A 12,477-nucleotide genomic window follows, 5' to 3' on the forward strand; every position below is an offset into this window, starting at 1 on the left:
TCCCCGCGCGCGCGCACACACACACACACACACGGGCGCGCGCACACACACACACACACACACACACGCCCCCGCCGCACGGTCCGAGTGTCAGTCGCTTCCTGCCGAGCTCCGCCTGCTAGCAGCAGCTTAGCTCGTTAGCTCCAGGAAAACATTCCCGACATTTTGAGAGGCTGGTGTCGGACTATCGCTGTGTCTCCGCCGGCAACCGTGGCTGCGTCGCTCCGGGTTTGAGTCGTTCAGGCTGCCGTGCCCGCTCCTCGTCGACTTTTTTTATCCCGGCAAATCTGGACTTTACTCCCGGAGCTCAGGACCGTCGACTCTCAGGTCGGCCGACGCTGCTCCATGCCCGCGGCTCGGTGTCTCAGCTCGGTGACATGTCCCGGAGCTCCGGGACGAAGTCTGTCTCAATCAAAATGTCCGACCGCAGCGCGAGGGCGCGGCCCGGAGGATTAGAGGCGGTTTAGTGGAGGTGTGAGGCGGGCTGCTGCCGGTGTGGCTGCTCGCTGCGAATATGGCTGAATCCAGGTCGGATCATCCTGAGTGAGCTGGAGACACTGAGCCACACTTCCGGTCCGCGAGACTTTCACAATAAAAGCAGCATCGTAATTCAGAGGGCAGTGAATAAGTGTGTGGTTCTTTGTGCTTTAAGTGTGAAGGAGCAAAAACCTCATCCGGAAGTGAGTTTGAGCTGCTCTGTGCTAACGTGATTACCTGTCTGTCTCTCCGTGAGGAATAGGAAGGCCCCGCCTTCCCAGACCGGAAACGCTCCAAGTATGTGACGTCATATTGTGATTGGCGTCTGTTTAAATAACGAAACATAAATATGAATAAAATGACAACCATTAATGAACGAAGCCAAGAAAATAAAACATTAAAACAAATAAATATAAAATAAAAATAATCAGTGAAAACCATAAACTCACTCATTAATTTACTCACTCATTCACTCATCTTCCTCCACATGAGGGTCCTGGGATTAACTATTCATATACACATATATGTGTGTGTATATGTACACACACATATATACAGGGTTAGGGTTATAGGGGTTATATATATTAATATGTGTATATATATATATATATATATATACGTATTATTATTATTATTATATATTATATATGTGATATGGAACAGTCCAATGTAAATAATAAAATAATAATAAATAAATAAACATGAATAAACAGTCTCATGATTTTAGAAGATTTAATGATTATTTCCTGTTCAGACTGGTTTAGAGAAATGCACCACCCAGTGTACACGAGGAGGAACTACACCACCGGATGTATGTATGTCAAAAACAGTGTCAGGTACAAAAATAACAACAAACAAATGGAGACAAGACATGTTGAAAGTCTTCAGTGTGTCCTCTGTTGTCCCTGCTGAGAGACGGAGCTGCAGCTGCTTCAAGCTGATTATCTCTAAGAAGATTAGACTGTCAGTCGTCAGGACGCTGAAAACGTCTTCATGTCTCTACTGCTGCTGAGAGACGAGGACAGAGACGAGCTGCAGGGGGACGAGGACAGAGACAAGCTGCTGGGAGACAAGGACAAAGACGAGCTGCAGGGAGACGAGGACAGAGACGAGCTGCTGGGAGACGAGGACAGAGACGAGCTGCTGGGAGACGAGGACAGAGACGAGCTGCAGGGAGACGAGGACAGAGACGAGCTGCAGGGGGACGAGGACAGAGACGAGCTGCTGAGAGACAAGGACAGAGACGAGCTGCAGGGGGACGAGGACAGAGACGAGCTGCTGAGAGACGAGGACAGAGACGAGCTGCAGGGAGACGAGGACAGAGAAGAGCTGCAGGGAGACGAGGAAAGAGACGAGCTGTTGAGAGACGAGGACAGAGACGAGCTGCAGGGAGACGAGGAAAGAGACGAGCTGTTGAGAGACGAGGACAGAGACGAGCTGCAGGGAGATGAAGACTGAGATGAGCTGTATGTGCTCCAGCACCTGCTGGTTGTAGCTGGTACTGCACCTGGAGGACATGGCAGTCGGTCAGGTGACGTTCACAAAGGCGGACAGAGAGAAACTGGCTGAGCTCCTCTGGCTCCTCAACTGGATCTCCGTGCTCACCGGAGCGATGCTCTTTGCTCTGGGCGTTTTCCTCAAGATTGAGATCCAGAAGTGGCAGGAAGTGATGTCAGACCAGGAAATCCTCCACGTGCCCCACATGCTAATGACCACGGGCGTGGCCGCCTGTGGCATCAACTTCCTGGGCGGTAAGATCTGCCTGGACTGTGCCGACACCAACAAGTTCCTGCGCTGGAAGCTGGTGATGATACCGTATGTGGTCTGCACCTTCTTCTTCACCTTCTGCATCTTGGTGGGGGCGCTCATGTGCTACAGTGTTAGCACTCAGCTGGAAGAGTCTCTATTCTTGGGCCTGAGGAACGCCATGCGCTTCTACAAGGACACTGACACGCCGGGACGCTGCTTCCTAAAGACCAGCCTGGATCTGCTGCAGATCCACTTCCACTGCTGTGGGAACTCTGGCCACCAAGACTGGTTCAAGGTCCAGTGGGTCAGCAACCGCTACCTGGACCTGAGCAGCAGTGCTGTGCTGGAGTGAGTTCAGAAGGGTCAGGGGTCACGTGATAAAACATGAAGAATAGAAAAGAATGTCTAATGTAGCAGCTGTGGCAGTACTTCCTGTTCCTAACTCCGCCCCCTGCTCCTCCTCCTCCTCATAACATGAACCTGTGTGGCAGTACTTCCTGTTCCTAACTCTGCCCCCTACCCCTCCTACTACTTACATGAATTTGTGTGGCAGTACTTCCTGTTCCTAACTCCGCTTCCTGCCCCTCCTCCTCCTAACATGAATTTGTGTGGCAGTACTTCCTGTTCCTAGCTCCGCCCCCTGCCCCTCCTCCTCCAAACATGAATTTGTGTGGCAATACTTCCTGTTACTAACCCCGCCCCCTGCCCCTCCTCCTCCTAACGTGAACCTGTGTGGCAGTACTTCCTGTTCCTAACTCCTCCCCCTGCCCTTCCTCCTTCTAACATGAACCTGTGTGGCAGTACTTCCTGTTCCTAACTCCTCCCCCTGCCCCTCCTCTTCCTAACATGCCTGTGTTGCAGTACTTCCTGTTCCTAACTCCTCCCCCTGCCCCTCCTCTCTGCAGCCGACTCAGGAGTAACGTGGGCGGTCACTTCCTGATGGACAGCGTTCCATTTAGCTGCTGCAGCACCTTCTCACCGCGTCCCTGCATTCAGCAGCAGGTCAGCAACAGCTCCGCCCACTTTCACTATGACAAGAGGAGTCAGCTGATGAACCTGTGGGGGCGGGGCTGTCGCCAGGCGCTGCTTGACCACTACACTGCCATCATGACGTCCATTGGTGTCACAGTGCTACTCATCTGGCTATTTGAGGTATTGCATGTGCTCAGGTGTTAGGGGGCGGAACTCGCCACCATGTGACTCCTGGTAATAATGATAGAAAACATGGAGATGAGGATAATTTGACATTAATGATGATCTATTATTATTCTTACTCCTTCCCTGAGAGAGGCGTGTCTCTTCTTGTGCCCGCAGCTGCTGGTTCTGACGGGCATCCGGTACCTGCAGACGGCCATGGAGAACGTTCTGCGCCTGGGAGACGAACACCTGGAGTCACACGGCTGGATTCTGGAGAAGAGTTTTGCAGAAACTGCTCGTTTGAACTTGAACATTATGAAGAATCTGGGGAAATGTTACCAGACTGAAGAACGACAACAAGACCACAACATCAACACACATGGGGCGGGGTCTGTTACCAGGCAACACTGATGATGTAAATGTGCTTGTTAAAGATCAGCAGTATGTGAACGTGTTAAGGAGAGAAGCGCCGCCCATCTGACCCGGGAGTCAGCGTCTATGCGTGTGTTCGTGCATGTGTGTGTGTGTGTGCAAGTGTGTGTGTGCACGTGTGTGTTACATCAATAAAGGGACATTTCACTTTAAATCTGTCTGATGTTTGTCTCCTCCTTGTCACAACCTGGCTCAAAGTATGTGACAAAAAGGGAGACCACACATAGTCTGCACATCATTGAGTTTGTGACACATCACAGTTTAATTAAATTAAATTAAAGTGATCAAATACTTGAACATAATATAGAAACAAAACAGGAACAGATGATGTCGGTTGGCAGGCAGAGATCTGTGACAGAAAACAGCCCTGCTGTTCACATCCTGCCATCACATCCTGCTGGCCTCCTGTGGAACTACAGCAGCAAGACTAAAACAGGGAGACTGTTGTCATGGTAACGACCACAAGGTCTTTAGTTCCTCAGGTGACTCCTTCACTCCTTCCTCTCCTCTGCCTCCTTTTCATGTTTCCTTCACTCCCTCCTTCCCTATCACACCCGTGAACTGTCAGTGACATCACAGACTGGGGGAGGGGCCTGTGTGTGTGTGTGTGTGTGTGTGAGAGAAGGTGGAGGTCTACATAGAGAGACAGAGAGAGACACACACACAGAGAGACCATGTGACCTTCAGCTGCTCTCTGACCAATAAAATGAATGGACTGAAAATAGGAGCCAATGAGGAGCAGGGATGAGGAGGGGGCGGAGTATAAAAGACTGAGAGACGATTTAATCTTCAAGAGAAGAAAACGACGACGACGACATCATCATCATCATCATCACAGACTGAGCAGACAGGTAAGAAAACACTAACCAACCACTAACCAATCACTAACCAATCACTACTGGTTATGATCAGAGAGAGATCTTTATTATACCTCTCTCTGTCTCTCTGTCTGTCTGTCTGTCTGTGTCTGACCTTGCAGTCGTCCTGCAGGTGTCTGTCCAGACAACAGGAATCCACTCACCCTGTGTCTCTCTCTTTCTGTCTCTCTCTGCCTGTCTGTCTGTCACTCTCTGCCTGTCTATCGTCTGTCTGTCTGTCTGTCTCTCCATCACTGCATCATCAGCACAAACATTCAAAACATGCTGTGACTTTCATATTTTATTTATTGTCTGTGTTTACACCCGATTACACCTGTTTACACATGAATACACCTGTTTACACATGAGTACACCTGTTCACACATGTTTACACCTGTTCACACCTGTTCACACCCGATTACACCTGTTCACACCTATTCACACCTTTTCACACCTGATTACACCTGATTACACCTGTTCACCTGTCACGTTGCTCAGATTTCTTTGAGAACAGCGGTTTACCATTAAATGTGTGACGACATGTGACGACGTGTGACGACGTGTGACGACGTGTGACGATGTGTTCCCAGGTCGGCCGGCCAGACTTCATCATGCCTTTTGGAAACACACACAACAAGCTGAAGATGAACTATTCGGCAGAGCAGGAGTTTCCTGACCTCAGCCTGCACAACAACCACATGGCTAAGGTTCTCACACCTGAAATGTACGCCAACCTGAGGGACAAGGAGACTTCCAGTGGATTCACCCTGGATGATGCCATCCAGACCGGTGTTGACAACCCAGGTAACAGTCCTTAACCCCATAAAGTCACCCAAGCAGTCCTGGTAAGTCCTTCCTTAAACCACAAAAACACCTGGCAGGTAAAACTCGTCCATATACTGACCACTTCCTGAGTCCAGATAAAGTTTCACCTCACCTGGTAATCCTAAATCCAGTAAATCCTTCCCTCACACTCAGCAATAACTAGCGATGGCTCTGGATCCTGCAGTCATGGAGTTATAGGGACCTGCAGATCAAGGACAGAGAGGTTGTCTGTATAAGTCTTCAGCAAACCAGAACACCTTTTCTCTGGACCAGATCTTAGACCAGAGATCTTTGGAGTTCAGCTGCTACTTATTCATATAATCTTTAATTGGATTGCCTCGTTAGATGAGGTTAATATCTGCTCGTTAATTCCCTTACAGGAAGAAGGGAAGGGGGAGGGGTATTTACTTCCTCTCTGATCACTCCATTAATCCTCCACAGAAAATCCAACTTAATGAAGTGAGCAACATCTCTTGTAAACATGTTCTAATGGAAAGCGATTGTGCAGGTCACCCGTTCATCATGACTGTAGGCTGCGTCGCTGGGGACGAGGAGACATATGAGGTTTTCAAGGACCTGATGGACCCCGTGATTGAAGACCGCCACGGAGGATACAAGCCATCGGACAACCACAAGACGGACCTGAACCCTGAAAACCTGCAGGTAAACCACAAATGATGCTACTTTAAGCTCCTCCCTCTCCAGTGGCTGTGAGACACCGGTGGACAGGAAGGACTCCATGTTAGTGGTCAGCAGCTCGCAGCTATGTGCTAGTAGGGTTAGCTCACCCAGTAAACACCATGCTAGCCTGTAGCTATAGCTACTGTCTGAAAGCAGCAGTCATGGGACACCGGGCTCAGACCGATTTTAGCCCGCGTCAGTCAAGTCCACGATATATTTAGAATATGTTCTCGTCTTTATGTTTTGACTGAGCGTGCATCAGCAGTCACATGACCTCTCACCCCTCTGTGTTTCAGGGCGGAGATGATCTGGATCCAAACTACGTCCTGAGCTCTCGGGTTCGGACGGGGCGGAGCATCCGTGGCTTCTGTTTGCCGCCACACTGCAGCCGCGGAGAGCGCCGCGCCATCGAGAACCTCTCCGTCCAAAGTACGAGACCCGTGATCCAGAGACAGCGTTAGAGACATGCTGATGATGTCGTGTTTGTGCTGAGTCACTGCAGTGTTCCCATCATGCCTCAGTGAATGCAGCATTGTTTTAGAACTGTGAGCTGGGTGTGGTCTGCTCAGACTCAGCCGATAAGTGTCCTCCTTCATATTTAAATGAGCCTGGACTCAGAGACTGAACCAGACTGTGCTCTGTGAAGTGGAATGAACTGGGTTAGGGTTAGGGTTTATGCACAACATTCAAGCACTTTCAAGGACCCATATTTGTTTAGTGTCGGGGGGGCGTGAGAGGCAGGGCGGGACCACTCATACAAAATAAATTCATATTATCAGGTTCTCAATAGTAGTTCAATTCAGAGGGGGGCGTGAACATTTTTTAAAATTCACAAACTTTCAAGGATTTCAAGGACCAGTGGGGGCTCAAATGTCAGGGGAGCAGTTTAAACCGGACTGGACTAAACTAAGACGGACTAGACCTGCAGACTAACTAAGGTCACACATGAAACATGACCTCTGACCTGTGCTGCAGGTCTGGACGTCCTGGACGGCGAGTTGAAGGGGACGTACTACGCTCTGAAGGACATGACAGAGGACGAGCAGCAGCAGCTGATCGATGACCACTTCCTGTTTGATAAGCCTGTGTCTCCTCTGCTGCTGGCGTCCGGCATGGCACGCGACTGGCCCGACGGCCGCGGCATCTGGTCAGTGAACTCACGCTGAAGCGTTGTCATGGAAACCAAAAGAAAAGCTGACTTATTTTCTTGTCTCCATGGCGACGACCTGCAGGCACAACGACAACAAGACTTTCCTGGTTTGGGTGAACGAGGAGGATCATCTGAGGGTCATCAGCATGCAGAGGGGTGGGGACATGAAGGAGGTGTTCACACGCTTCTGCAATGGACTCACCCAGGTGAGCTCCACCCCCTCATCTGTCCACACATGTTACATTACATTACATGTAATTTAGCAGTCGCTTTCATCCAAAGCGACTTACAATGGGTATGAGCCAATGGTGGAATCGAACTTGCGACCATTGCGACCATAATGTCTTTCGCACACAGGGCACTGGTCTTAACCACTGAGCCACTCCACATGTCTATCCTCATCCGTCTGTCCTTAGCTCCCCGTCTCTCTCTCTCTCTCTCTCTGGCAGATCGAGGCCTTGTTTAAAGAGCGAGGTCACGAGTTCATGTGGAACGAACACCTGGGCTACGTCCTCACCTGTCCGTCCAACCTGGGGACGGGACTCAGAGCCGGAGTCCACGTCAAACTTCCAAACCTCGGCAAGCACGAGAAGTTTGGAGACGTCCTGAAGAGACTGAGGCTGCAGAAACGTGGCACAGGTAGAGAGAGAGGTGTGTGTGTGTGTGTGTGTGTGTGTGCTGAACCTGCCTCTGTGTGTGACATCACTTCCTGTGCATCAGGTGGCGTGGACACAGCGGCGGTGGGCGGAGTCTTTGACATCTCCAATGCCGATCGTCTGGGTTTCTCTGAGGTGGAGCTGGTGCAGATGGTGGTGGACGGTGTCCACCTGCTGGTGGACATGGAGAAGTGTCTGGAGGCTGGAGACATCATCGATGATCTGATCCCTGAGCAGAAGTGACCTCTGACCTCTGACCAGGCCCCTCTGCCTCACCCCCACACACCCTAACCAATCAAAGCGTCCTGAAGGACGTGTAGAGTTGACGTCTTCCAGCAACTGAGTGGGTCCTTTATTTAGCCCTGCCCACACCCCATGATTAGACCCCACTCACTTTCCCACAGTGCATCAGGAGGCCGAGTAGAACAAATATCCCATCATGCACTGCTGCGACAGGCGAGCATGTTATGTGTCAGTTTGTCCAGCAGGTGTGTGCAGTGTTTCATCTTTAATGTCAGTGAAATAAAAAGAAATGCAGTGAAATCATTGTCTGTTTATTTTGTCAACAACACATGATGTCATAGAGATGATGTCATAGAGACGATGTCATAGAGATGATGTCATAGTGATGATGTCATAGTTTTGATAGAGCTGAGAAAAACCCTGAAAAAACATCTGCTGTCGAACATTTGAATGATTGATTTTTTTCTTTTGATTGTGATCATGTGACATCATCATGAAATCAACACTAGAACGCTGACCCGGCACTAGAACCCTGACCCGACACTAGAACGCTGACCCGACACTAGAACCCTGACCCGACACTACAACACTGACCCGACACTAGAACCCTGACCCCACACTAGAACGCTAACCCGACACTAGAACCCTGACCCGACACTAGAACTTTGACCCAACACTAGAACCCTGAACCGACACTAGAACGTTGACCCGACACTAGAAAGCTGACCGACACTAGAATCCGGACCCGATACTAGAACCCTGACCCGACACTAGAACCCTAACCCGACACTAGAACTCTGACCCGACACTAGAACCCTGACCCGACACTAGAACCCTGAGCCGACACTAGAATCCTGACCCGGCACTAGAAAGCTGACCCGACACTAGAACGCTGACCCGACACTAGAGCCCTGACCTGACACTAGAACGCTGACCCGACACTAGAACCCTGACCCAACACTAGAACTCTGACCCAACACTAGAACCCTGAACTGACACTAGAAAGCTGACCCGACACTAGAATCCGGACCCGATACTAGAATCCTGACCCGACACTAGAACCCTAACCCGATACTAGAATGCTGACCCGACACTAGAACCTTGACCCGACACTAGAACGCTGACCCGACAATAGAACCCTGACCCGACACTAGAACGCTGACCCGACAATAGAACCCTGACCCGACAATAGAATGCTGACCCGACACTAGAATGTTGACCCGACACAAGAACCCTGACCCGACACTAGAACACTGACCCGACACTAGAACGTTGACCCGACACTACAACGCTGACCCGACACCATAGCCTGACCTGACACTAGAACGCTGACTCGACACTAGAACCCTGACCCGACAGTAGAAAGTTGACCCGACACTAGAACGTTGACTCGACACTAGAACCCTGACCCGAAACACAAAGTATTTGTTTTAATTCACAATGATACAATTATAATCCACATGCTCTTCACTGAGATGTTGACATGCTAACAGGCTAACGGGTGAACATGCGAGCATGATGTTTGAACTTATCGATCTGTTTCAGATGGATCCTAGAGAAAAATGGAGGGCTGTGATTGGTGGGTGGGCGGTTCTCCTTGACGGAACGGCGGATAGAGCGGATGTTAGCAGCTGATAGGCCGTTTTTCACCGACAGCAGCGCTGACACATGGTCGTCACTGCAGAGACAACACACATTTATTTCCTTTTTGAAGTTGGAAAGGTTCTGTGAAAGTCCTGCATGGGTTCCTCAGACACTGTATGAAGGTTTTACAAGGGTTCTGAAAAGGTTCTACAAAGGTACAGCAAAGTTTTTGAAAAATTGGATAAAGGTTTGCAAAGGTTCTACAGAGATTCTGCTAGGATTTTGCAATGGTTCTGAAAGGTGACTGCGACCATGTGAACCAGTACCTGAGGTCGGGGAACTTTCGGGCCAAAGTGATAACCTCCAGATGAACAGAGTGTGGATCCTGCAGACGCAGAACTTCAGCAACACAGCAGAGGGCGTCACAGAGCCATAAAGGTTTACTACAGCCCTGAGGACAGAGGACAGAGTCAGACCGAGGACTTGCACAGGTTCACTCTAAAGATGCACGCTTACATGTCTCACCATCTCTTCGAAGAAGTTGTTGATCTTTTGAGCATCCTCATTCATCTGCTGGGCTCCACCCACCTGCTGCTCTCTGCTCTTCTTCGTGATCTTCATCACCCTCTTCAGGTACCGAAGGACAACATCCTGATGGAGGACACTCAGCAGGGACTGCAGGGACAAAGAGATGCATGTTGTTGTCTGCTGGTGACCTTTGACCTCTGTTATCACACAGGTCAAAGGTCAATGCGAATCAGATGAATGTAAACAGACTTGAATAAGGGACGAGGTCAGCACAGTGTCACCTCTCTACACGCTGGTTTTAGGTCCGTCAGCACCATCAGCTGGTCACTCAGAGTGTCCAGCAGAGAGTCCACAACAGGTGACCCGTCCAACCAGACAGGTGTCCACAGCTTACTGTAACATACCTGTGAGTGTAGTTAGCTTAGCATTAGTCCCCAGTAGATTAGTTAGCTTAGCATTATCCACCAGGTGATTAATTAGCTTAGCATTAGCCCCAGGTGATTATTTAGCTTAGCATTAGCCCCAGTAGATTAGTTAGCTTAGCATTAGCCCCAGCAGGAGCAGCTTGAAAGTTAATGTTGATTCTTGAAAACAGGTCCAGGTCTTTACCTTCATCTGGACATTTAGTGGACAGGTGAAATACCTGTACCCATAATCCCTCAGGGCAGTCAGAGAGTCCAGACAGCGACGTCTTTGCTGCTCGCATACACACACTGTTGACTCAGTAATGTAATCCCTGAGGACAGTCATAGACAGCCAATCAGCTGAGGAGAAGCAGCTCAACAGGAAGTGCAGTAATGATCAGGTGACCTCACCTGAGCTGCTGCTCACAGACCAGCTGAGCTTTGACCACAGAGGCCACGTTACCATGGTTACCATGGTCACCCCGCACAAATGCCTCAAAACTCTTCTCATAACTGGAAGAAACATAATTTCGTATTTTTTAACACAGTGCCGGCGCCGCACATCCTGCTGTGTGCGGTGGGTGTGGCCTACCTGCTGAGGAAACTCTCCAGGTGAGCTGTGATCCTCTGAGTCTTGTTTTGGTCTCGGATCACGCAACCAAACTCTGTGAGAAAGCTGTCAATCACCTGAAAACACAAGCCCCACCCCCAACAGGAAGTCAATCACATCCGGTGTCTCACTGCGTCTCACTTGTGTCTCACCTGCGTCTCACCTGAATCTCACCTGCGTCTCACCTGAATCTCACCTGAATCTCACATGCATCTCACCTGCATCTCACCTGAATCTCACCTGAGTCTCACCTGCGTCTCACCTGCGTCTCACCTGAATCTCACCTGCGTCTCACCTGCGTCTCACCTGCGTCTCACCTGAATCTCACATGCATCTCACCTGCATCTCACCTGAATCTCACCTGAATCTCACCTGCGTCTCACCTGCGTCTCACCTGCGTCTCACCTGTATGACGTCCACAGCCAGGGGACTGTAGAAGTACGAGTCAATGATTTCTGGTTCTTTGTTTTTCAGCCAACTCTCTTCTTCTGTCTTTAAAATCTTGTTCAGCCAAATCTTCACTTTGTCCTGAAGAGGAAACAAAGTCACATGATTCCAGTCAAAGCTGCTGCAGTCAGTGTTTGAGTGTCCAGTTGTCCACATGTCTTTACCTCTTTGTAGGACAGGTACTGGTCCTCCAGCTGCTGCAGATGGTCCTGCAGCAGCAGAGAACTCACACAGCTGCTGTTCATCTTTCCATGCAGCTCAGTGTGTTTTAATAAAGAACTGAAGAGGAAACAGAGACACAGAATTATCTCATTGTCCTCTGAGAGACGTCCTGTGTCCTGTTTAATGCTCTGGTCCCCCTTACATAAAAAAACATTTGATCAAATCATATTTAATCAATATTATTATTATTATCAATATTTGGTCAAGACAAAGGAGACAAAGGACGTCATCTGAGACAGAGGACGGCTCACTCTGGATAGTGATGATTGACCATGAAGAGCACATAGCTGCAGTCGTCCACATTAAGTCCAGAAGCAGTGATCTCCATCAGCTGAGCAGAAAACCACTGATGGTAGAGTCGAGCACAGATGTTCAGGATGTCCATTTCAGAAGGGTAACAGTCCTGCACCGTCCTCACCACCAGCAGCAGATCGTCCTCCACACGTCTCCCCATACGATACACCTGCAGACATTT

General features: G+C 49.6%; 3 protein-coding genes and 1 long non-coding RNA gene across 7 annotated transcripts in view; 3 read left to right on the top strand and 1 right to left on the bottom strand.

Annotated features, from left to right (window-relative positions):
• Positions 1-82: 82 nt before the first annotated feature.
• On the top strand, positions 83-904 carry LOC131443295 (uncharacterized). Its single transcript, XR_009233596.1, has 2 exons — positions 83-573; positions 653-904. It is a non-coding gene; the product is annotated as an uncharacterized LOC131443295 (long non-coding RNA).
• A 1,023-nt stretch (positions 905-1,927) lies between these two features.
• On the top strand, positions 1,928-3,926 carry LOC131443799 (photoreceptor outer segment membrane glycoprotein 2-like). Its single transcript, XM_058613773.1, has 3 exons — positions 1,928-2,574; positions 3,132-3,378; positions 3,541-3,926. The coding sequence occupies exons 1-3, from the start codon at positions 1,994-1,996 to the stop codon at positions 3,772-3,774; spliced, it is 1,062 nt and encodes a 353-aa protein (XP_058469756.1). The 5' UTR covers positions 1,928-1,993; the 3' UTR covers positions 3,775-3,926.
• A 612-nt stretch (positions 3,927-4,538) lies between these two features.
• Positions 4,539-8,507, top strand: LOC131443207 (creatine kinase B-type). Its single transcript, XM_058612633.1, has 8 exons — positions 4,539-4,646; positions 5,243-5,456; positions 5,986-6,140; positions 6,455-6,587; positions 7,134-7,305; positions 7,391-7,514; positions 7,758-7,947; positions 8,029-8,507. The coding sequence occupies exons 2-8, from the start codon at positions 5,264-5,266 to the stop codon at positions 8,205-8,207; spliced, it is 1,146 nt and encodes a 381-aa protein (XP_058468616.1). The 5' UTR covers positions 4,539-4,646; positions 5,243-5,263; the 3' UTR covers positions 8,208-8,507.
• Positions 8,503-12,477, bottom strand: part of tnfaip2a (tumor necrosis factor, alpha-induced protein 2a) — an 11,164-nt gene continuing 7,189 nt past the window's right edge. For 3 of the 4 annotated variants that reach the window (XM_058612629.1, XM_058612628.1, XM_058612632.1), the window contains 10 exons: positions 12,254-12,465; positions 11,945-12,059; positions 11,739-11,861; positions 11,316-11,410; positions 11,135-11,236; positions 10,929-11,055; positions 10,601-10,723; positions 10,308-10,466; positions 10,118-10,242; positions 8,503-9,885 (listed from right to left, as the gene is read on the bottom strand). In XM_058612629.1, the coding sequence (XP_058468612.1) occupies positions 9,702-9,885; positions 10,118-10,242; positions 10,308-10,466; positions 10,601-10,723; positions 10,929-11,055; positions 11,135-11,236; positions 11,316-11,410; positions 11,739-11,861; positions 11,945-12,059; positions 12,254-12,465 (1,365 nt within the window). In that variant the 3' untranslated portion in view covers positions 8,503-9,701. The remainder of the gene's footprint in view (positions 9,886-10,117; positions 10,243-10,307; positions 10,467-10,600; positions 10,724-10,928; positions 11,056-11,134; positions 11,237-11,315; positions 11,411-11,738; positions 11,862-11,944; positions 12,060-12,253; positions 12,466-12,477) is intronic. The other variant, XM_058612630.1, reaches the window with a different exon arrangement.

This window comes from Solea solea, chromosome 17 (assembly GCF_958295425.1).
Source record: "Solea solea chromosome 17, fSolSol10.1, whole genome shotgun sequence".
NCBI lineage: Eukaryota > Metazoa > Chordata > Actinopteri > Pleuronectiformes > Soleidae > Solea > Solea solea.